The following is a 23,821-nucleotide window of genomic DNA, read 5'->3' on the forward strand; positions in this document are numbered from 1 at the left end:
GTCTCAGTTCAAGGGTTCTTGACACCAAAACAGTTTTCAAGTTCCTCTCAAAAATATGCATGGGCAGGCCCCAGAGCAAAGGAAGCAGCATCTTTGTATCTTACCTGATCTTTATAGAACATCCTTGACTCTTCACTGAACATACCACAGCTGCATCACCTGGAGGACAGACTGACTGGTTGGAAAGACCTTGCCTGCAAGCCTTTGGTTTGGTTTGTTTGGTTTTTTAAAGACTTGAAAACCAAAAGGAGTGATTTATGTCATAAAATTCCTCTTCCCCCATGACATACACTGTTGTGAAACAACTCAAGATAGTAATAACAGTGATTAACTTAGCTCTTGTCACTCAGGTACTTCAAATTACAAGAAGCTCAGAACAAGTAATACTTTTTATTTACTTCATTTTCAGCCTAAATCTCTCATTGATAACCTACTGTTAGAATTCCACAAAAAGTAACGGTTCATTAACTGAGAAAACAAAACATACCTATGTCAGAGATAAAAGCATCACCAAATCAGGCTGAACTATCCAGAACAACAGGGGTTTTAAAAAGATTAATCACCAACACTTCCAGCCACATTTTACCACTAGAAGCAGTGTTTGTGACATTCCCACAGAGCTCACAGAGTTGTAAGAAAATGTAAAGTAAGGAGGAAAGGTTTAAGACTGTCTTCACTTCAAGTCAATGATGTCTTCATCATATAAAGAAATGGGCTGAAAAGAACAGCTAGATGGTGAGCTCTCCTCCCTGTTGGCTGAAGTATCCGGATCTGAACTAGTGGAAAGGTGACGTCCTTCAGAACAGCTTTCAAAAGAGCTTGAGATTATCCTGCAAAAAGGAAGACAAAAGTCACTAAAATACACGGATCAGGGCAAGTAGGATCACTGGCTATTTCTAGATTTAATCAAGTTATCCTAAAGACAGAGACAGACCATTAAAACTGAGTTTCTCTGGTTTACTGAGTGTCATCAAAAGGCGACTGTTAATGAAGTCCCCACTCAAATAATTTCCAAATAGTGAAACCAAACATGGGGTTACGCTGCAGCAGATTTTGTGTTTTATTAATCTCAGTCTACTGAGATTAATCTTGGCTAAATTCTGTCACTGCTCTACACAAAGGTAGGCTATGAGCCAGTGAAAACAAGAGAATGGCAGTGGGGTGAGGGCAGCAGCACCAGGCACGCCAGTGCTGTGGTGTTTCTTTGGAAATTCATTCTGGAAATAGCAACACAAGAGCATGCAAAGCAAACAGCAAGTGACCTGCTCAGGGCAGATCTAGCAGTCCAAATCACATTACAGGCTCAGCTGCAGCAGATCCCCACAAAATCCCCTTTAGTGCTGCTTTGCTCATTAACATGCCTTTAGCCAAGAGTGGAGTTGGTTCAGTATTTACAGTATTCAGATACTCTACAAACACATCAGCACGAAACTCATATCAGTGTACAAAGGTCTCAGTCAGCACCACACCAAGACAAGCCTGAACAATCAATTCTGAAAACATTTACAGTCTAACTTAGGTTCTTTTCTAAAGACACTATTTACCTGTCACTACTGGTTGATCTTACTGCTCCCTGCTTGGGGTCTGACTGTCTTCGAGGAGCCTTCTTTTGCTTCGGTGCAGTTTCTGTCTTGGGTATAGGCTCATCCAGGAGGCCTTAATAAGGGAGAAAAAGTTACTTTTAACAGAAAAGAAAGCATTCAGGAAAATGTTCCAAGTATCTGTTGCTGGTTTCTGTTATTAACTAAAGAGTTTCTATTTGGCTTAGAAATAATCTGTGCTCAGATGCTGGCTAGACTACTTGGAAATGATGTTTTCTCAGAGTTTCATTTGTTTGTTCATACAACTTAGTTATGAATACTGGTTGCATGTTACAAATCTGACTGTTATGGCCCAAAGAATCGAAGTTCTGTACTTAGCAATTGCTACATGCACTGAAGAAAGAGGAGAGCTTACCCAGCAATTCTTTACGTGTTCTGCTTGCAATTTCTTTAATTTCCATACGAGATAAGGATAGTGAGTGAGTAACGGGCAGAGAGGGAGCGCTGCTGGAGGTTGATGTAGTGATAACTTTGGGAGCCAACGGTGACTTCAGAGGTCGTTCAATGCTTCGCCCAACCAGGTTACTAAGAGGAATTTTGTATAAGTTTTTGCATGGAACTTCACCTGCAACAGGAAAGGAAAAAATGTCACACTTTCACTATAGAATCAATTCCTAATACTCGCTTTGCTGGGTGCTTTTTAACCCAAGTAACAAAGATCTTTCTTACATTATCTACATGATGTTCCCTTGTTTCTCTGTTACTGTTCCCCTGCAGATTGATTGCTCACAGATCACGTTACACTACGTTGACTGTGTAAACTCCTTCAAGGGTAGAACTTCTTAACGTCTTACCTTACGTTCACAAAGGAGCTTTAACCATCCAGAGGTAGTTTAGCTTTTCTTAAATGAAAGGAACTGTGTATGCGAAAACTCAAGTTTTCCCACAGTTTTATACCTCTTTTTGCATTATTAGTCTTGGCCCTATTGCCAAAGAGTTATCAAGCTCTACTGAAGCTTAATTCTTCCCTTCCTACAGAAAAGGTTTCTTCAAAACAGTGCTACCACACAGTCAGAACTGAGATACTGAGGGGCAGAAGCTCAGCCAGGTGCTTTTTATCTGTGGAGAAACTGAAAAATCTCTCTCTTCCAGACCCTCAACTAGGAACTCAAAATCTTTCACCTGGTCAATTTCGTCTTACTAAAGATCAGATGTGATGATAGCTGTTGGAATGATCAGAGATGGTTATTCAGGCTGCTTGGAAACCATGTTACCTTCCAGAGAAGAAAGAGGACTTTCTGGCATTTCGTAAGCTGTCGGTGTTTGAGGAGAACTCCTTGAACTCATTTCCTTAGAGCTGCTGTCAGATGATCCACTTACTGCAGCAGTAGCTTTAAAATAAATATCTGACTGAAATGACAAATAACTCATTGTTAGAACAGCGAGACTTTATCTTCTGAGTAAGAGCGCAAATGTTTGTCTGCTGTGTTCTGCCAAGTCAACCAGGGTTGGTCATGGAAAGGTTATCCCACTGTAAGTGGGAGGAACGTCTGTGATGTTGAGGATAGCATTTGCTAAATGGTCAGATATCTCAGATCTGCATTACGGGGAGCAATAAAGGACAGTGAGATCAATTTTGATTCTCTTTGTACTTGATACAAACTAAGAGCATGGAGATGAACAGTTATCACAGATCAAGTAGCTCATTTTACAGTTTTTGGTTGGTTGGTTTTTGGCTGCAGGAACTTTACATGTGAATTAGATCACAACATCTCACAGAAACAGACAAACATGATTTTCCTGTGTCTTACCTTTGATGCTACAAGTTGAAGCTCAGGCACAACTGCTGTGTGGACTAAGTTCCCATTCACCACTAATCGGATCTCAATGGAATCAGTAGTGAAGGCAAGGATGTAAGGGAAAGCACAGACTGTAATGAAACAAAAATTATTTGGCAAGGAAAAATGGTTAATGGAAATGTTTTTTGGATGCTCCATCAAAACTGTTCTTGAGTATCTGACCTCTTCGGGCATCTCCCTTTCCTATGAAAAGGGTTGTCTAACATACTGATGGACATTGAGCTACATCAAGCCTGAAGAAAACGTCACTCTCCATGCCTGGCAGAACGCAGACTGAGTGGAAAATGAAAAACAGAAAAAAAGAGAAAGGAAACAAAGTTCAGCAAAGAAAGAACTTGGCACCAAGACTCCACTTTTTAAAATTACCATATGCAGAAACTTAGCTAAAGTGGCATCACGAATGTAACATGCTTATTCCTAGCACACATACTGTAATTCCACTAAAAGCCAAGTGCAAATCTTAACAGCCATCTAGTAAAAAGAGATCTTTTCTTACCAACAGCATAAGGAACTTGATTCCAGCTGAAGTGGAAGTCATAAGCTGATGGCTGGATTAGTGGAGAACCTCCGTTGAAAGGATGTACCTTTCTGTACTGGCAAACATCTGTAACAAAGGAAGAGAAAAGAAGCATCCATCACCTTACACTGCACGTGACAAACACCAATCTGATTGACAGGCAGATTTTGTGTAAGTGTGGCCATGATATGCATCATCAAGCATTTATGGAGAAGTCCCTCTAAAGAGATGCGGGAAGTGGGCTTCCTCTGTGAACAGAACATTTGAAAGATCAAAATGAAAGGCCTACATTTTAATAAGTTGTCATATTCTTTACTTCTTTACTCACATACTCTGTGAGGGTGCTGAGGCGCTGGCACAGGCTGCCCAAAGAAGTGGTGAATGCTCCATCCCTGGCAGTGTTCCAAGGCCAGGCTGGACACAGCCTTGGGTGACATGGGCTAGTGTAAGATGCCCCTGTCCATGGCAGGGGGATTGCAACTAGATTGTCTTAAGGTCCTTGCCAACCCAAATCAGTCTGTGATTCTATGAGTGTACCAGGGGCTCCAGGTGAACATCTGTGACCCTCTCAAATATGTGCTGCTTTCACCTCTTTTCTATTTTTAGGCAAAACCGGATTTTTTTCCTGTAATTGCTGTTCGTAGACTAAATCAAAGTTTATGTCCAGAAATGTATTACAGGCCTTTTTCTAAATACAAACTTAAGCCACTGCCAAATCCTGTGTCCCGTTTTGTAAAAGGAGATTGGGAGAATTACAATGAAATAATGCAACAGTGTCAAGAGGCAGGTGGAAGGAAAAGCACAAAGACAGAGTGGGGCAGCACATATTACACAGTAAAAGGGGTGGAAATGCTAAATTGTACATGGCTTGCAAACACCTAGGAAGTGTGTAACTACCTAGAGAATGAGCTAGATGTGAAGAAATAGGACTTTAGTAAGTAACATACATAAACACATAGATACCCATCCATATACCTGAAATTAAAATCTACCGGCTAGTATGTCTAAATTCAACATACCCTGCAATAAAATACTACTTCAATTTCTAGTCTAATAAACATGTCAATTCAAAAGCATGTATACTGAAAAGCTTTCCATGAAACACTGAAATTTACTTAGAAAGACAGATCTAGGCTCCAACGAAAAAAGATGTACATATACAGATTGAGGTCCTAACGTTTTCAGCCTTCCCTAAATACTTACAATTGTAACACAACAGTAGACCAGCTTCACCATCTTCATATACATCAATAGCTGCAACAAAATTAACCTGCAAAGAGAATGGGAAAGGTTAATGAAGAGGCAGAGGATACTTAGATAACCTAACTGAAAATAACCTATTAACAAGAACCATCAAATGAAAAGAGAGGCTGTAACTGCCTCTCTTGGGAATGATTATTATCATGTGTTCCAAAAGGAACAAGTATCTCAGAGTGCCCTAAAGCAGAGGTTATAGAAGTGAAAAGGAAGAGACATGAAGATACTAATAAATTACACTTTCAGCACAGGATGCACCAAGTCTGCAAGAAATTATGTTCAGTGTGGTTCTGCAAGAAAATAGTCTCAATGTTGAAAACTTACCCTGTTTGTTTCAACGTGATGCAGTCTGTAGGACTCCCCAGTGCTCTCATTAACTAAATCAAACTGATGCCGATACGCTACACAGATCATGTTGTCACTGTCTCCAGTAGGCCCATCCACCAGCGTCATAACCACTGGAGGGTCAGAAAGGCATATTTCCTACAATGTAAATAATAGAATTATTCTCTTTTTCAGGCTCCTACTGTGGGTACTCCAGGAAGTTAAAGGGATGTGCTCTAAGAACAGAAACACGAAGCAGAAAGTTCATTAAAGAAATGTGAAAGATTTCTTTGGCATACACGTGATGGAACTCCATCAGTCGGCTTCTCACTTTTATTTGTCTGGAGGTTCAGAAGATAAACCCCGTGTTCTTTGGCTTCCCTCCCCCCAAGGGCTGCCCAGTCTGTTAAGGTAATTAGTGATTAGATCACACATACCCGGATGTACTGGAACTCCTCTACTGGAGATTCAGATGAGGACAGCAGAGAGCTGCTGGTTAAACTGTTGCATGGATTGTATTTCTTTGTGACAAGAAGTAGTTTGTTCCGAATAGCCACGACAATCCTCAGTTCACTGCCATGGTGAGTATTAATGGCATACAAATGGCAGCCTGAGGAAACAAGGCTCTAGATCAGAAGTCTTTGAGGTAGGGTCTGCTTATCTGTATAACGATTAGTACAACAGTGCTCTGGTGCATGACTTAGCAACACAATTACAAACCTCCCAACAGGATAACATTAACTTCTAGAAAAAGACAAAAGGGAAATTCTGCAGGTTCCAGATTTCCAAAGCAGCTTGCTTCTGAAGACTAGAAAATGGCTATGTCTGCTAGTACAATATGTGACACCCAAAGTAACCTAAGCACTACTATTCAGTGGAGCTTTGTCAGTGTTCCTCCAACTTAAAAAGTCTCACATAAGTCTTCTCATATCCCTCAATCCTGAAAGCAACATATCTATTTTTCTCTAGAGTTTTCCATCAGCAGTGATTGCCAAGTACCATGGTATTGTCACAAAGTTCTAAAATGTCATGTTGGACTACACCAGACTTACTTTCACATCGACGCTTAACGAAGTTTGAACTGACTGTCCAGAGAAAAATATGAAGGTGAACACCTACAACTGCCTCAAAGGAGCTAATAAGTCCCTGGCAACTACAAGCATTATACCACAGTGGATGTTTTTTTTAACACAGGAGAAAATAATCACCTTTTGTTCTCTCCAGTTTATTTTCTCTGCAGTCATATTTGCTTCTTATGATTTGCTTTGTTTCTATATCCTTTTGGACAGCACTGAGTCTGAAGACAAGGAGACGAGAGTCTTTGCCTGAAGGATGAAGAGAGACAGGACGCAGCAAGTTAAAAAAAGATGATGGTAGTTTGAAGTGAATACTTCCAAAGAGAAGCAGCACCTCCCAAACAGTTCATAGAGAGTATCATGAGAGTTTTCTGTTAACTGCGTCCTAGTCCTGTCAACCTTTGTATTAACTACTTAGGATTATGTGATATCTGCTCAGAAAGTGTCACAGCTTTTTGCCAACTCTTGGAAAGTGCAGATTATGATGGATGGCTGTGGTTGCTGCCTAGCAACTGATAGTTTTTATCAATCTAAAGTCCCTAACAAGTTTGTGGCATCTTTTATACCTGCTGCATTGGTGCCTTCTTCAACACCTTCAGCAGCATTAAGTCATTTCTCTACGTGTTTGCACAACTGAATAAACATAATTCAGTCAAAGAGATTTCCAAAGAGTGTTGAGTTCCAGCAGTGGCTGAAGAAAGACCAAAAGACCACATGATCTGTTTCAGGTTTGCCTTGAAGGAAGCATGAATGAGCATTCAGGGATTCCCACCCCCCGCCCCCAGCCTTTTGGAAAACAAGAGCAGTTGCTGTATATGCTCCCCTATTTGACATGAGGCATCTAACACACCTGCCACCCATAGACACAACTGCCTCATGAGACATACATACCCAGCACTAGCCACATTCATGAGAGAAGAGAATCAAAGAACAGGCACCTCTCCTACCTTTGTCTGTTCGAGCAATCAAAAGATCCAGAGTTTCCAGCACATGCATTTGCTTTACTTGGAGAGTTTTATCAAATACTTGCACTGATGGTTGACCATCTAAAAATGAAACACACGTGTGTGTATTCAAAACCCTGCTAAAATTTGCTAGTCACTGGTTTTAACTTATTTCTTTCTTGTCATAAAAGCCTCAGGTTTTTTTCTTATGCAAATGAAAAAGCTGCTACATACACCACAGCATCATAGCCAGTACTTGCTCACAGGAGAGTTTTATCATCGCCATGGATCAGATTATGCAAGTGAAGCCCAAAAGGGACCTTCCTTTGGAAGGTTTGAGAATTACCACCAAGAACTAACATCATTCCCTCGGTACTGCTGGCCTTATGTGACGTACAGAAACCAAGGGGTCAAACTAGCAATATCATTCCTATGGAAAAAGCAGGCTTTCTTTGTCACATAAGCCTTTGGCTTCATGCTCACTATTATCAAGGGCTAAGAAATCCAGACAAGCTGTTTAAACACTCCTTGAGCTTGGATGTGGCTTCATGAGTCTTTTCAGATGGTCAAGAAAACAACATCTGAAATAACAAAACATTCAGCAATCTGCATTAACACTGGCTACCCAATATGGCTTGGTTCTGGTGCAGCAAGAATTTTTGCAACTAGGTTACACAAATGCAATAAATTCACTTGGACTGGGAACTATCCCTGTAGGTGAAGACCTACCAACACCTGAACATTGCTTATGAACATACAGTTTCAAGAAAGTGGTCAGATAGATACATAAAAATTGACACAAAAACACTGGATCATTTACTAACCATCTATTAACAAGATGCCAGCATCTGTAGAAACCAGCAAGGACTGGCCCCAAGAATCTGCACAGACAACCTCATGAGGAAAATTACTGCAGAAAGATTGAGATTCCCAAGGCTATGAAGTAACATAAGGGATACATATTAAGTACACTAAGAAATACAGAGCATACAGACACAGAATGTGATGGACAATGGCAAGTAGTAACATGTAAATGCTTTTGGCAGGATACATTTCCAAACAGTCTATTTTTTTGAATTTGAAGTATCAAACTTAGTTAATTTTACTTAAAAACAAACAAACAAACAACTCTAAATGAAAACGTAGGTACCACCATGCATATGCGATTTGCTTACGTGTTATGGCTCCATTTGTGATGTTTAGTCACTAGCACATGGTACAGCTAAAACTGCCTTTGTGCCAAACTGTTCTTTCATCACATGTTCTCTGTACTTACCTCCCAGTACAGAGCCCTTCCTCCCCCAACTTAAATATTAGCTGAAGTCTCTGAAATTCTAGAAGTGCTTCTGAAGCTTCTGTATGTAAGATGCATGCAGAGGAGCGTGGTTTGCATCTCTGACTCCCTAATGCCCTTGAACAAAATCTGGGACTACAGGAAATAAGAACACAACTGAATTTTGTCTTAAACTTCATGCAGAAGTTAAAATAAAATAAGGAAAATGGTACTTTCATCAAATATTCTCAGATATAACAACATCCACATTTGCTTTAACTTGAGAAATGCTTCCACCTCTAGGCTCATCCTTTATTAATTTGGTATTGGCTGCAGAATCACTTTGACACTAAACGTGTCATCTTCGCTGCTACAGCATCTCATTACAAACCTAACTACACAGTATGCAGACCTGCCATGCCATACTTTCATAACTCCCCTCACACAGACAGGTTCACTCACCTCCTTTTTACAAAAGCTTGTGGTTGCCAGGTTAGCTGTGGCATCCCCTTTCACACTGGTTTTCAATTTCAATGCCTGATACAAACAGATGTTTTATTTAAATTGAGTTTCCGTCAGCAATACCCAAGCTAAATACTATAAAGAAAGGACAATATAGGACTACAAAGTAACTTCAGGTTGAAATTCCTATCACATTTCAAGTAATTGGGGAAGAAGCAGAATTCCGTATATCCTGAACAAAGTCTACACAAAATACTAGAGAGCTGCTAAGTATCTTCTCAGCCAAAACAAACATTGGTTGGGTTTTGGTTTAGGGTTTTTTTTTTGCCTTTAACTTCTGTAAAGTAATTAGTAAACTTGGGGAATAAATTATTGGTTACTTTTATCTGAACATTACAATTATTACTATATTTTTCCCCTACATCTGCCAAGAGTAACCAGTTGGGGAAAGGGTGAGCAAAGCACAGAGCAGACTGAGATTCTGTTGCACCAGCTCTCAACCATGTGGCTCCATTACCCACATCTGGAACTTGTCAGAGTCTTCTACTCTTCAGCTTACTAATAACTCAGATTACAAAAATGGGAGGGAAAGGAGGAGGCCTGGGTGTTGGAGATGGTTTGTTTCTTCTTTTTTTTCTGTTTTGGTTTCCTGCTCTGTTAACTCCTGCTGAGTATTCTTAAGAAAAGCAGCAGAACCATGTCACCAACCCAGGGTCAAGAAGAGACAAGTGGGAAGGGATTGGGGAACTGATGAGAATAGATACTGCCTTTCTTTCTGCTGCAATGAAGCATCAGATCAAACCAGACTAAATCAGCACTAAGTTTTACTCCTCACTGAATCAAAATGTCAGTAAGCCCATGGAAGATTGGAGCCAGCATCAGGTATGTTCAAAGCTGTGTGGCAACCTCTGATTTAGCAAAAAGACTGTTGAAACTTCTTCCTGGCTGAAGTGGGGCAAATAATTTCTAAGAAGTTCAACCTTAATAAAACACATAGAGGAAACCCACGAAAGATGATGCTTCTCCAAAGCACAGAAACAGACAGAGCTGCTTGGAGGCAGAAAGCTTCTACTGCACAAAATACAGAAAGACCTTTTAGGTTTGATCCCAAGGTATGATTTTTCTAACTTCCTTTAGCTTATGTAAGTATTTGTAATGGTGTTGTGTACCTCAGGTGTTACAGATAAATACTTTTGTTCATATTTTACCTGAATGTGGCTTAAACAAATAATACTACAAAACTATTTCTGACCACAGAGAACTGCATTAAATCCTGACATAACCCTGCAAGCTCATCAGATTCTAACAAAAGCAGTGATGCAGTCTTTGTACACATAGGTGCATACCCCCTAAACTGATCCTACCTGACCAAGTCGGACAAACTCTGCTTGCCGGGCTTCCTCTTTCTTCCGTGTTGATTTGGGTGACTCTGGTAAGACATCACTGAAGGATCTTCTGTTGAGCATGTTCTAAACCAGAAAACATTTTTAACTAAACCAAAAGTTTTCATAATCTTTTAATCTGAGTTAATGTGATATCATTTAAATTTTCTGTCTTTTTCCTGGGTATTTTCCTGTAATGATGACACTAACTGTAGAGCTTCTCAGAGAACAGACATTGCAATTCTTCCAATCCTTGACTGCTTTACTTTCCAACTTGTCACAGTTTGTCACCGTCACATTCTATACAATCATAAGACAGACCTTGGACATGAATATATGGACAAAAAAGTTCAAGCAGATCTATTTAACTATGAGAAATAAACGGCGGGGGAGGGGGGGAGGAGGATAGCATCCTGCTGATTTTAGAAGTATTAAACTTCTTTTTATTTAAGAATCACCTTAATAATGTCTTCATCATCTAAAATGAAGTTATCTCATTGTTACCCAAGGGTAAAAATCATGCAAATTTACACACAGTGGGATGAGTAAGTGCAGTTTTTATGGTGATGAGACCAATACCTGTATTTGCAGAGCCTAAATTTCCTGCCTGCTGCAGGCAAGCTTACACAAAGCATGACATTTTTATGCTTCTCCTCACATCTGGTTAAACAAATGCATGAAAAGTCCTACCCTGAACTGACAGTCTGACAACTTCCATGTAACTGTAAAACAAGGTGTGTGACAACTGGCATTTAGTCTAGTGAATGCTATTCAGCGCTCATCAGGATTAGAGTCTTCTAAAGCAACAGAACATGCCATTTACTAGGGAGAACAGGAAAGCACATATGAGGGATGAAAAGACTTACATTTACCTTGTGTAGATCAGGCATCAGGTCTTGGTATAAAGAGCGGATCAGCATGTCCAGGGTGCGCTGACGTTTCTGAGAAAATGTTGGGGTTTCCAAGGTGGCTTTTTCCCCATTTATTACTAAAATATTATGGAAAAGAAGATACGTGACCTAAATGAACGGTGACGACTTCCACTGACCCTGCTGGGCCTCTGCATAAAAATACCTCTTCTCCCCTTAGTAATTTAGAGTTGCCTCCTTTTTGCACTTTTTTTGCATAATATAATATAATACATGTTTAAAAGGGAAAAATAGTAATAGGAGAATTCTACAATAACCACCTAACTAATAAAAAATTAAAGACAAATTGCTGATCAATTTAAGTACTAAACCAATTTAAATCTGTGAAATGAGTTATCAGTCAAGTTCCTGTCAGCTAAGCATTAACTGTAATCAGCATGATCAGTTCTCAAAGATTGCTTTCTCACTGATGTAAAAGGGCGAGTCAGGGTCAGTGAAAACTGGAACTGAATCATGACAGAATTGAGAAGTTCTTGAAGGTGCTGAAAGGCACCTCTGCAGCGTACATTCAGAAAAGCTTACACACAAAAGTTCCCAGAGCTGCTAACCTAACAGCTTCTATTCCTAAATATTGAACAGCATTACAGATGCCTTCAGATCTCTAAGTCCTTTAAGAAAATACAAAGCTAAATATGGCTGCACATTCTGCAAATGAGGAAGTCAGATTCTGTCTAGTAGAGAAGCTTAATTGCATAGAAATTCACTTCTTCATTAATCTGAGTGAAACAGTTCGGTGGAACTGACATCCCACCTATGAAACCAAGTGTATACAGAACACGAGCACACACAAGAAAATGTGTTTGCATTTTAAGCGTCATTCATTGAAAGCACTTTTTTTAGTAAGTGTTTCTAGCAAAAGAAAAACTGACTTACATTTCACTAACAAAAAATCCCTGAATTCCTGGTGATTTGTAAACACAGGTGGGGATGGAAGGGGAGGCCCAAAGAGAGGAACACTTTCTTCTGAAAATATTTTCAGCCTATTGAAAGAACAAATCTTTATCTATAGTGAAAGTCACATTCAAAATGCACCTTTTTTTATAGACACTACTCAAAATAGAAGAACTGCAAACTGTTATCTGGGTATGTCTTAGGTAAGATCTCCCATGGGTCTAACAAAAACCATTCACTTGGAATTATTCAGCAGAGCAAAATTCTGCTTCCTCGTTAGTTTGTTACTAACAAGTAAAACAGAACTTTGCAGTTCTACTCATAGAATAATGCTTTTAATGGCACTGGCAAAATCTAGTCCTTTTCCAAAAAAAGCTGTAAAACAGTTCTTTGCCTTCAAAACATGTTGTCCTTATCGATTTCTCCTTTACCTGTGCACTCAGCAAGTGCATGATTTGTTTCTTTCTGAATAATAATGCCTTACTACAGCTGAGTATGTATCTTGGGAATAGCAAATTCATTTTCACTGGGGAAGAGAGTCAGAATGACTTCCATGCCAGCTGGATCTGCTGAGTTCTTCTGATCCGTAAGGAATCCAGCATGGATCCTGCGTGGTATACACTATGGAAAGATGTGTCAAGACTGGCAGAATGAGGCAACTGAGGAGTAAGATGGACTCATCTAGTAAAAGCAGTCAGTTACAGCAAGAGAGGTAAATTTATCTTATTTATTGCTACTCTTTTTCTTCCCAAATAAACAGCAGTGTAAAATGTAAATGTGTTTACCATGGGCAGCCCATCTAGTGACTATGAGCTTATTAGGTTAAAGCCACTTTGCTCATTAAAGCCTAGGCACAAGGCTGCAGAAATACTTGATTTTCAGGTTCTGGTGAGACCTAACAGACTCAGACTTGGACAGCATATGCCTCCAAGAGTGAGGGCCCCAAGGCTAATTGGAAAACAGATGAAGAACACGTTATTTACCAGCAAAATTCCACTAAGTTTTAAGTATGTGATGTCCAGCTGTACTAGTACTCTATGAAGATCCCTAAAAATTAACTGCTTTGCTTTGCTACAGCCAAACCCAGACTTGTAAAAGGATCTGAAGTCCATGGCTATCACATCACATCTAATTAACTTTCATCACACATGTAGTTCACCATGTCATTGATCTCACCAGGTCAGAATATTCCTGACATATCTTCCGTCATTTTGTTACATTTAATCTAAAAAGTAATTTTGTTTTGCCCCCTTAGTTTATGGCTGTTTCTTCCATTTTTCTGATGGAAATAAGCAACTACTGACAGCCAGTTTAGAGCCACCCACATCTAGGTCCATATTGCTCTTCAGTTTCTTAAGTTTATTTAGCTTCCTTTGGCATAAAGACAGGTGGACAATACAAAATACTTTCCCTTTATCTCTAAACCATCAGAAATTCAGTGTGAAGTTATTTGTTACTGTTGTGGTTTACAATCAGCACCTACCTGTAACTATCATTCTGCTTATTGTATCTCACTAAGGCAAAAATATCTGCCATGCAGTTAAGGAAGTTAATCCAGTACTAATGACTCATGTATTTTAATACACTTCTTTCCTCCTGCAGAAAATCACAGATTTAATAAGGGTAAAGTATATAAATCAACATAAATATTCTAGACTACACGCATTCTACTGTTTATAAAGGAGGTCCCACAGCCTGTAAGTCTTCAGTCCTCATTAACAGTGTCAAAGAAAACATAAGTCTGAATAGCTTCATTGGCTGTATGGGTTTGTTCCAGATAGAATGGAAAGACCTTTGCCAGCAGCTGTGATCAGCACTATCAGAGACTGCACAATAAAACAGACTTATAATGACAATCAATTATTTCAATGTAAGCATCCAGTGCATTTTAGGATGCTTGAGAGTATATTGTCTAATCTCCAGCTGCTATTCCAAAAGGGACACAGATCTGTAGGCCCCGTGTCATCTCTGCCACACCTGTACAGGCATGTCAGATATGCTGGGATATCTAAATTGGTGCTGGCTGCCTTTACCTGGGTAACTCAGTCCTACCCTACAGACGGCACAGGGCAAACCCTTACAGCAGCTATTGTTGCTGTATAGGACAGCACAGTGGGATATCCATATGCTTATTTTTCCCATTAAAGAAGTAGCAAAAAAGGGGTACTATAGTACATAAAGAAAGTGAGTATGAAGAGCCAGTAGAGATTCAATGAGCTTTGAGATTTACCACATCTGACACCGATCAGTGGTAACCCCCAGTTTTCTTGCGGACACCTTTATCCCTGGCTGTTGTCAAGTTAAAACATCAGGAAAGTGATGGGACTCCACTGACCAGCTGTGGATTACTTAAAATTAACTAAACAGTAAAATATAGTTAGTCCTGAGGCAGACTCAGAGACTCCTAGTCAAGCAGTTGAAGGTAAAGAATGCAACTGTCTTTCTAAAATAGCTTTCACTCCCATAAGCAGCATGCAGGAGGGACTTCGGGTAGGATGAAAAGTAATACCAATCTCTAAAAACAAAAAAATAATTCATTAAATAAATAAGTTATTAGAAAATGTAAGGAAAAAGATACGTGTAAAATGGGAGCGAATCATGGATGGCTTGAATGCTGGAGAAGACTCTTCGCCTTCCTGAAACACGATAGTGACAATGTCATTCCCAATGTGTCGCTTCCTTTCTACCTGGAGAAAAGAAAAAAAGAAAAAAAAAAGGAAAAATAATAAAAAAAAAAAGGGATAGGGGAGAGAAACAGACACAATGAATTAAAAATCGTATCTAAATACCTTAACAGTTCTGTGAGGGAATGGTAAAACAATGTTCCTAAACTGCAAACAGGAAAACTGTGATATGAACATCATGTCTGAAGCCATTATAAATTATAGCAGTGCCAGCTGCTACAACAGCAGCTATTGCATATTAAGTTAGCAGAGCACTCCCTATTTTCCATAATTTCCATATTTAATATTCACAAATTGGGCACAGAACACCCAGCATTCAAAAAAACCAGACCCACCACTTGAAATAAAAAGGAAAAAACCCTGATGCTGAATTACTGTTTAAAAATAAATGTCCTGATTGGCCTCTGGTTTCTGCTGTGATCCTGTCATCAATGCAAGGCAAAAGCATGAGAAAACTGGCATGGAAATAAACCCCCAATAATCTAATTATATAATCTAATTATATTATTATAATACATAATTATTGCTTAAGTAAGAAAATAGTAAAATAATTACTTTGTGAATAATTTTAGGTAAATCATTATAGATGTGATGGAGAGGTAAATGCATGTGCTTATGAAGTATTTCTTTCTATCATATAATACACAGAAAGGTTCAAGCAATGGATGATGGCACATTTGAACAAGCACCCAGTAACTCACCTGGTCAGTCTATGAGAGGGCAACAGCAGTGCTTTAGAGCAAATGCACAAAGTTTACCATTACCATGCTCACACATGCTTGAATCTCTTTGAAGCTACACAAATTGCTACCTGAGTGCGAGTTGTGTGTTACATATGTAATCTGACAACTCACACACAACTCTAATTTCCAGCCTTCCTGAATTCTTTGAGGTAATGATAATTGCAGCAGTGAAGCTCTACAGGTCATCTGATTAAAGGAATAATCAATCACTTCTCAGACATTCAATTTTGACCTTCTTCACAACTGTCTTTTGTACCTTAATAGAGTTGATATGATGCATTGTCGTCCAACAAACATCATTACATTTTCAGCATTGGGTATAACATTGAAGAAAAAAAAATACAGCAGAAGCCTTAAGGCTTAAATTTCTAAAGTATTAACAGGCAAGAAGTCCCTTATTTTCTTTTAAAGTTTTGGAGTTTGTGATTTAATTAAAAAAAGAAAGAAAAAAGAAAGAGAGAACCACGTACCTGCTGCTTGTTCTCTCTAGAATAAGGTAGCATGGTTGAAACATGGAACATGATTTCATGCCCTTGAAAAACTGTATAGATGGAAAAGATTCCTGTTGTATCATCTGCAAGAGAAAACAACATTCTCAGCAGGGATATGAACTTTAAGGTTTCTAAAGATCAAAAGATATTTCAGGTCCTTCTTCTTTAGTGATCCTTTTTCCTCATCCATTCTAGAAAATGTTCACACTGCATGTTTTACATGGGTCCAAACCCAAGTTAGCAACCTAATCTGCACATTCACACTCTTATATCTTATGCTGTCCACTATCATGAAACAAGTAACATGTCAGGTATTCCTCACCCCATTCCAGTATAAAATGAAACCATTCACCTTGAAAATACAGGTCATATAAATACTTTTCTTCAACAGCATTACATACCAGTGGTTTAAGGTAACCTTACTTTTTCCTGGTGAAGCAAGGCATTTAGCATGCACATATTTCTATAATATATACAATATGCACAAGCAATAAACAAAAACATTTACACTGCATCCTCCCCCCCCGACTTTTTTGCTTCAGATGAGTTCTTACTTTTAGTATCCAGTCCTCCTCTGTACCCTGTCCAGCCTTTCAAAGTAACTATGTCACCCAAGAGATGCAAAAATCTTTGAAAGCTTTCACTTCCCATTTCTATATGTGGGAGAGAGAAATGTTACAACAAAAAAGCACATGTAGTAACAGAACAGCTATAATAAATAAACAAGATACAGGAATATTTGGATTAATAGAACAATATAAAGGTGAAAAAAGAAAGCTCACCATTGCTGAACATTTCATCATCTGTGAGCTGCCCATCCTTAGCATAAAGGATTCCAAATTTAAAATTTACAGATCCCTGAGAAATAAAACCAAATACTGTATGACAAAAACAGGCAACCAAAAGATGTAAAATCATGTTTTCTCTAAGGACTTTTATATATGTACCTTTGTATACATCCTACACATGCGAACATGAAATTCATTCCAACTCCATTATGTGCTCAAGTAGTAGAAATCAAGTAATGTATCTCTGACCATAGATATGAATTTTATGACATACCAAGCTGGTGTTCTGTTTATATATCTGTTAAATTGGAGCTTTAACCTTTGATCTTATGTTGCAAAGAAATACTTTTTTCTTTACTGCAATAGCAAGTGATTTCTAAGGTGTCACAAGCACATCAGTGCAAACAGTTCATAGAGAAAGCTGTATTCGTTGAATAGGTCATGAGCTACAAGTGGTAAGTTTACATTTACCTCTTGCTCTTCAAGAACCAGTAAATCCTGTAAACAAAACAATACTTTTAGCACACTGGTAGTAAAGATAACACAGATAAAAAAGTAACATCCTTGTATACTTAAGTTTTGTTTTGAAGCACCTGGTTCAGCTGATAAAAGAGTTTACTTCATAATGCCATGTAACCCTACTCGTCACTCTTATCCTGCTACTGAAACAAACCAGTAGCATTTATAGTTAATGAGTTATTTTTCCTGAAATTAATTAAGAAAAACAACCAACCAAAAATGAAAAGAAAAAGGAAGTTACCTCCTACCTTTTGTATCTCAGGATGAAAGATTTCCCTTGGGCTCTTCTCAAATTTGTCAAGACTCATAGCACTGAAATGCAAATGAAATACTGCTTTAGAGAAGGGCACGTACAGGTATCAACATTAAACCACTCACTGGTTGCAGTGAGAACTGGTTACAAAAGGAACTGTTCATAGAGCCTCTCTTACTTACTGGTGTCAGGCTTGCTCACTTTATATTCTCTTCTGCCACAAAAGAGGCAGGACAGACTACAAGCATGCTCATACCCACTCTGACTGGGAGAAGGAATTTTCTTGGTTTCGCTGTGTGTATCACACCCATAGCAAGACTTACATGGAGAAAAATCAACTGATCTATTCTTTTTTATCCTGTTTGCTTCCTCCTGCTAGGGTCACACCGCCACCACCTCTCTAGTCAAAATCTGCTGTTCCTTACGTCTGTTTATTGTCTACCTAATTTAAAAAGGTATTTCCTCACAACCACTGCAGTTCCACTTGGCACCTGATTCCCAATTAACTTGAAAACAGTTCCTCTGCTGAAGAAAAAGCACTAAGAATTTTCCTCTAAGTTGTCACTTCATCTATTCCAGAACAGGCTTTAAAACCACTTTTTGCTGCCTTAATGACTAAGATTTGTAAGCCTGTTTTTACTGATTTTATAAATCTATCATGAAAACCATGCAACACAAGCTCTGAATGACAGGAAAAGGCATACAGACAAATAACCGATTAATTTATTTGTAAATACATACCTTAATATAGATTTCACTGATAATGTTTTTGTGGGGCTATAAGGGAGACATATTTTCTGAGTACCCTATAAAGAAAAAAAAAGCTAGGAGCTACTACAGGACATACTGACTCGTTCTGTATATTCAAATAGGCATATTAATAAAAACAGTTATGTAAAAAACCCACCAAAATTGTGCTAGTTTTACTTAGCCACGTTTTCCACTAGCTTGGAAAAACAAGCAAACAAAAAACCACAAACTGAATGTAAAAAGCCATGGACTGTGCAAAATTACTTTTTACCACATGCCAAGGTAGTCAAAACTAAGTGGAAGGACTGCTGAAACTAGAAAACATTACAAACTATGAACCACGCATGCATACAGCATGATTTTAAAATCAGCTGCTTGGATAAAAGGCTCTTATGGAATGTTAAGAGAGAAAAAAAATACATTAAACAATACTACTGAATCCAGCATTACACCTGCCTACTTGCTTAACATTGCATAAGGAAAGCAGTAACAAAGGCACTGCCTAAATTGATCACAGGCCATAATCAAGACCAATTTAGGCAACGTTTGTAAGAATAACAGAATTGAAGGTAAGAACAACTGAAAGATATCTCGCATTACAGATTTCTGTCAGAAATTTTAGTATGTTATCTACAAAACTGGTTTAGTTTTATCTACTGTGGTAGAGTTAAGTGTTCTTATTGTATAAAATGAAAAATATGTAATAAATACTGAAATTCTGAAGAAAGCAAAAAGGGCATGATAGATGTATCCAAAACAAACAAGCAAACCAATATAAAGCCAGAGCAACAGTTAAATATTGGTTTCTCACAGTTTTTCTCCAAAGTATTGCATGGTATTGAGGAACACGCTGATTATTTTGGTCAGACAGTACAACAGACAGAAAGAAAGGGTTCTTCTCTGCATCTGTACCTATGTAATTTTGATGAACTGTTAGGGAAAACCAAGAAGCATTATCAACCATAAAGAATACACACACACCCGCTCGCACACAGACACACGTGTATAGATGTGTAAATATATGCATTCAGATGTAAAAATCTACCTAAAGAGCTATGTATTTATATAGGGATGTATAAAAACCCCAAGAGAAAGGTACTGCTTTAAAGGCCAAGCGTTTCAAAACATCCCTTTTTGGTAGCAGGGATTCTACCACTTACAGAAACCCTCTGTCTTCATGTTAAAAATACATGAAACAAGAACTTGTTTTCTGTACAGCATGGAAAATGGATACTAATTTAATACTATACTTTTTTTCCATATTTAAGTAATAGCAGTTCAAAGCTACACTGCATTTTCATTGATCAAAACTTCAATCCATTCACAAAAAGATAATTACCTTTCCCTAAAAAATATTTGAAATACCATCTTGTATGATACTCTGGGTTTTCCAAATGCACGTCCGTTCTGTGCCATGTGCCAGGAGTGTAGTCTGTGTTCTGAAATAGAACTGGGAGGCTTAGATCAAATGCTGGAACTGAATCATTTTTTCAGCTTTCTGTGAGTATCTTTAGCCACTTACCTCACCAGAGGAGCCATTTTCCACACGGAACCGTCCAGCTCTTTGAATAGCTCCATCAGCATCGCTAGATATAAGCTATAAGAGAGTTTAAGACAGAGGTTCTAGTGCCAAAAATAGCCATATGATCAGCAGTCAAAGCTTACCACAGTTTCTTCTTCTCCCAAGCACCAGATGACTACCCACAGAGAAGGGATCGGCACTGCTATTACCAATTTGACTACAGATTTGGCATGACTCAATTATAACTCTAATCAGGTAAGACAGCTGGAGTTTAGCCTCTTTACCCCTCCCCAATTCTGTTTTCCTACAGTAAGTTTATGTAATTTCATTAGAGCCTTGTCTAACTTCATTAGAGTGACATTATTTTAACTGTTGGTAGACTGCTACTTTCACAGTAGAGAAGAAATTTAGATATCAAAAAAAATGAAGGGTCAACTTAATCTTTAAATTTGAAGAAAATGCAGAATAAGTGACAGGTTCTAGGGAACAGCTTTCCATATGCTTATTCTGGGTAGTTCCTTTTAATTTTAAACCTTCTCCCACCATTCTGAGGCACATACACATAAAATCACATACATACATAACTACACACGCTGTTTTTAACCCGTGTAATTGCAAGTACTTCATCAAATACTTGCCTAATATTTTGCCATCTTCAGCTCATAGAGGAAAAAAGCTCAGTCTAGAGGTAAACACAGTATTTATATAATGCTTCCTGTCCCATGATGATGAAATATTCATGAACAAGGTAGTAAAAAGATTTCCTAGTGCAGGTCAATATATCTATACTGAAGCTTCTTTTTATTACCCTCTAACTTTCAAGTCCAGCTTAGAAAGCACATTTTTCTAAACTAGATCCAATTTTTTACCTGGAAATGAAAAGGATTTGAGCTCTGCATTATAAGCTGCTAAAATCAAAGGACAGGCTGTATAAACTTACAAGCTCCACAGATCCGTAATGCTTTCTGCTAAACTCTCCACGTCTGCAACCCAGATCTTCAGAGACAGAACTGGAATAGAAACACTTCATCAGTGTACACAAGCAACTCGCCTTCCATCTCCTGCAATGCTATACCCTGCCATTAACAAATATCATTCCTGCAGAACAAGGTTTGCAGTGCATAAACTCATTACTGCAGGGAACACTCCTTACAATGTGCACAACCTCCAGCAGCCATTGCAGTCTGGCTTTCATATTATCCCCAAAGGAAAAGAAATGTCTGTCCTGACTAGAGGAAAAAGCCAATATTAAATTAAATATTTAGTTATAATTTGATCAGAGTTCCAAAGCAGATGGTGGCTTATAACCACATCTGAAATCTGCATTTAATCTAAGGGAAGCAGAACCTATAATAAACTTAATGCCTCAAACAGGAGAACTGCACTATGCTCAATAACTCCATGCTTAGTACCTTGCTACTGGTTTTTTCAGAGAGTCTTTTTTTGGACTACTCACAAAGATAAACTACACACCTACTTTAATTCAGAAGCATAAGGCAAGAAAAGCATTCCTTGTGAAGTTCAAAATCTCCATGCATTTTCATATATAATCTCATACCTTCACATCACATTAAGCACATCACTTCATGAGGTCAAAACAGATAGCAAACACCTCCTCTAACTAGAAACACGAAGCCTCCTGCCGTCCCAACGGGCATGTATGTGTTACAACTAGAAGCTAAATAAAGATTCAGATGCAAATTTAACATAAACAATTTAACAGAAACAAGTTCAAATCTTAAGCAGTCACACACCATGAGGACTTCATGTCCAATACTTATATACACCAACCGCTGCTGCTGTTGGGCCTTTGAGTGAACATTGCCATGTAACAATGCCATGGTGTTGCACAGTTGTGGCACTGTAGGTTTTCTATTGGTTTTTAACTCTTGCAGGAAAATCAGGGCATCGTGGTAGTGCCAGCACTGTGTGTGCTACTTTTGTTCTACAGAATTCAGTTTTGTGGCTAGGTGTGCTAGTTACCTTAGAAACCGCTGTAAAAGCAATTTGAATCAATGAACACTTTGTCACCCTCAGGACTGGTGGCAGAATGTTATGGAAACAGCAGTCAAGAGAGATTTTGCGGTTCTGATCTCTGAAATTCAGCCTTCGATCAAATGAAGAAATGTCTGTAAGATGACAACTCAGGGAGTATGGAAGAGAAAAAAATCAAAAAGATCCAACCACAGTCACTAGCACAACAAACCTCAAACCTTGGGAGAGACAGGTCACTGTTTTGTGTGTTTGTATCTGGACAACCCCAAACACAGATATAAAACAAGTCAGAAAGTCACCACAAAGACCATCTGGCCTTTGAACAGAACCATCTCTGCCTGGATAATTTTTAAAGGCTTTAATCAGTCATGTGATAGCTCCACAAAGCAGGAGAAAAAGCAGGAGAAAAAGCAAGCGGTGGCTTACAAAACTGAACTCTTTTTGGCCTTGTGGAAAAACTAACCTCAAAATGCATGAAACGAGAGGAAAATGCCATCTCAGGAAACACCTGCATGATAAACCCAGGGAGTTCCAAAGGCATTTTAAACTATCTGCATACGCACAAACTAAGTCCTATACCTTCATTTGGTGACATTTCAGCTTAAAGTCAAACTCACTCAGGAAAAGCGTACTGAGATCTGAGCATATTACTGCTGCAGGGATAACAAAGTCAGTAGCTAACAAAAAGCTTTAAAAAATAAAATCTGAAGGGTATTCAAAACCAAACACTGGATAACTAAGAAACAAATATAGGGGTACAACATACGAATACAATAATGTAACATAATATGGGCTACCGAGTTAAAGGAGAACACGACATGACAGCCATTAGTATTTTTCCAACACCACTCTCGCTGTTCAAAAAGCAAGAAAATGTTGATTCAAACAGCAGTTTAATATTAATATTCTTATCCATTTGTGTCCCAATTCAAAGTACCTAAAACATATCTTTCAAATACACTAGCAGCCCTTTTAAAAGTCAGAACAGCCCACCTCTGCTTCTTCTCAACCTACAAGAAGTCACTTCATGTCACACTTCTACTTTGCATCATACTTGTCATCTGCTTCATATGAAGCACTTAAAGCAAACTCTCACACCAACATAAATGCTACACAGCCAACCTCGTGAAAGTTAAGTGTCTCAGTATCTGTTTATGCATAGGTACAATTTACATTATCAGGCTACTTGCAGAAGTGCACATATTCCCCAATGAATTCTAGCTGCACACCTCTTTGGCTCGCTGTTCTCAGCTACCACCAAGAGCTGTACTCCATCAGTTCTCTCACATATCACATCATCTGATTTAAAGAAATATGCTGTGATTTATTAACTTTTCTTACTTTCTTCACTGGATTACATCCTTCCTCAGTCCCAACCTGAGCCACATGAGAAAAACACCGTTGCTCGAGTTATGCCAGTTTTAAAACAGTTTTCATCCTAGTAAGAGGTACGACAAGCACTGAAATATTTAGGTTTACCAGTGGCTCAGAGAAATTTGGTGTAGTAATTCAAGATTTACCTATATTGCGAAGTGTTTTAATACAGATAAACCTTTATGTAGCGGCAAGACAAGGGGGAATGGATTCAAGCTGACAGAAGGTAGATTTAGGTTAGATATTA

The 23,821-nt window shown here is 38.5% G+C and overlaps 1 protein-coding gene across 1 annotated transcript; it reads right to left on the reverse strand.

Moving 5' to 3' along the window:
• Window positions 1–346: 346 nt before the first annotated feature.
• Window positions 347–21,235, reverse strand: GARNL3 (GTPase activating Rap/RanGAP domain-like 3). Its single transcript, XM_010024388.1, has 28 exons — window positions 21,146–21,235; window positions 20,206–20,280; window positions 20,023–20,122; window positions 19,495–19,613; window positions 18,675–18,739; window positions 17,929–17,992; window positions 17,633–17,659; window positions 17,156–17,231; window positions 16,928–17,026; window positions 16,353–16,456; window positions 15,034–15,142; window positions 13,939–13,984; window positions 12,438–12,544; window positions 11,508–11,623; window positions 10,618–10,722; window positions 9,254–9,328; window positions 8,343–8,454; window positions 7,522–7,620; window positions 6,707–6,823; window positions 5,936–6,108; window positions 5,499–5,657; window positions 5,121–5,187; window positions 3,897–4,004; window positions 3,353–3,471; window positions 2,816–2,951; window positions 1,957–2,166; window positions 1,545–1,656; window positions 347–830 (listed from the first exon to the last, which is right to left on the reverse strand). The coding sequence occupies exons 1-28, from the start codon at window positions 21,233–21,235 to the stop codon at window positions 674–676; spliced, it is 2,946 nt and encodes a 981-aa protein (XP_010022690.1). The 3' UTR covers window positions 347–673.
• Between the last annotated feature and the right edge of the window lie 2,586 nt (window positions 21,236–23,821).

Source organism: Nestor notabilis, unplaced genomic scaffold (genome assembly GCF_000696875.1).
Source record: "Nestor notabilis isolate BGI_N333 unplaced genomic scaffold, ASM69687v1 scaffold6391, whole genome shotgun sequence".
NCBI lineage: Eukaryota > Metazoa > Chordata > Aves > Psittaciformes > Psittacidae > Nestor > Nestor notabilis.

Bases quoted from the DNA above. Each gene is read 5' to 3' on its own strand.
- GARNL3 (XM_010024388.1), bottom strand. From the start codon at position 21,235: ATGAAGTGTTTCTATTCCAGTTCTGTCTCTGAAGATCTGGGTTGCAGA. The intron at 15,143-16,352 runs GTACGTGGTTCT...TCTTTTCTCCAG, and splicing joins CTAGAGAGAACAAGCAGCAG to GTAGAAAGGAAGCGACACAT. The intron at 5,188-5,498 runs GTAAGTTTTCAA...TTCTCTTTGCAG, and splicing joins ATCACGTTGAAACAAACAGG to GTTAATTTTGTTGCAGCTAT.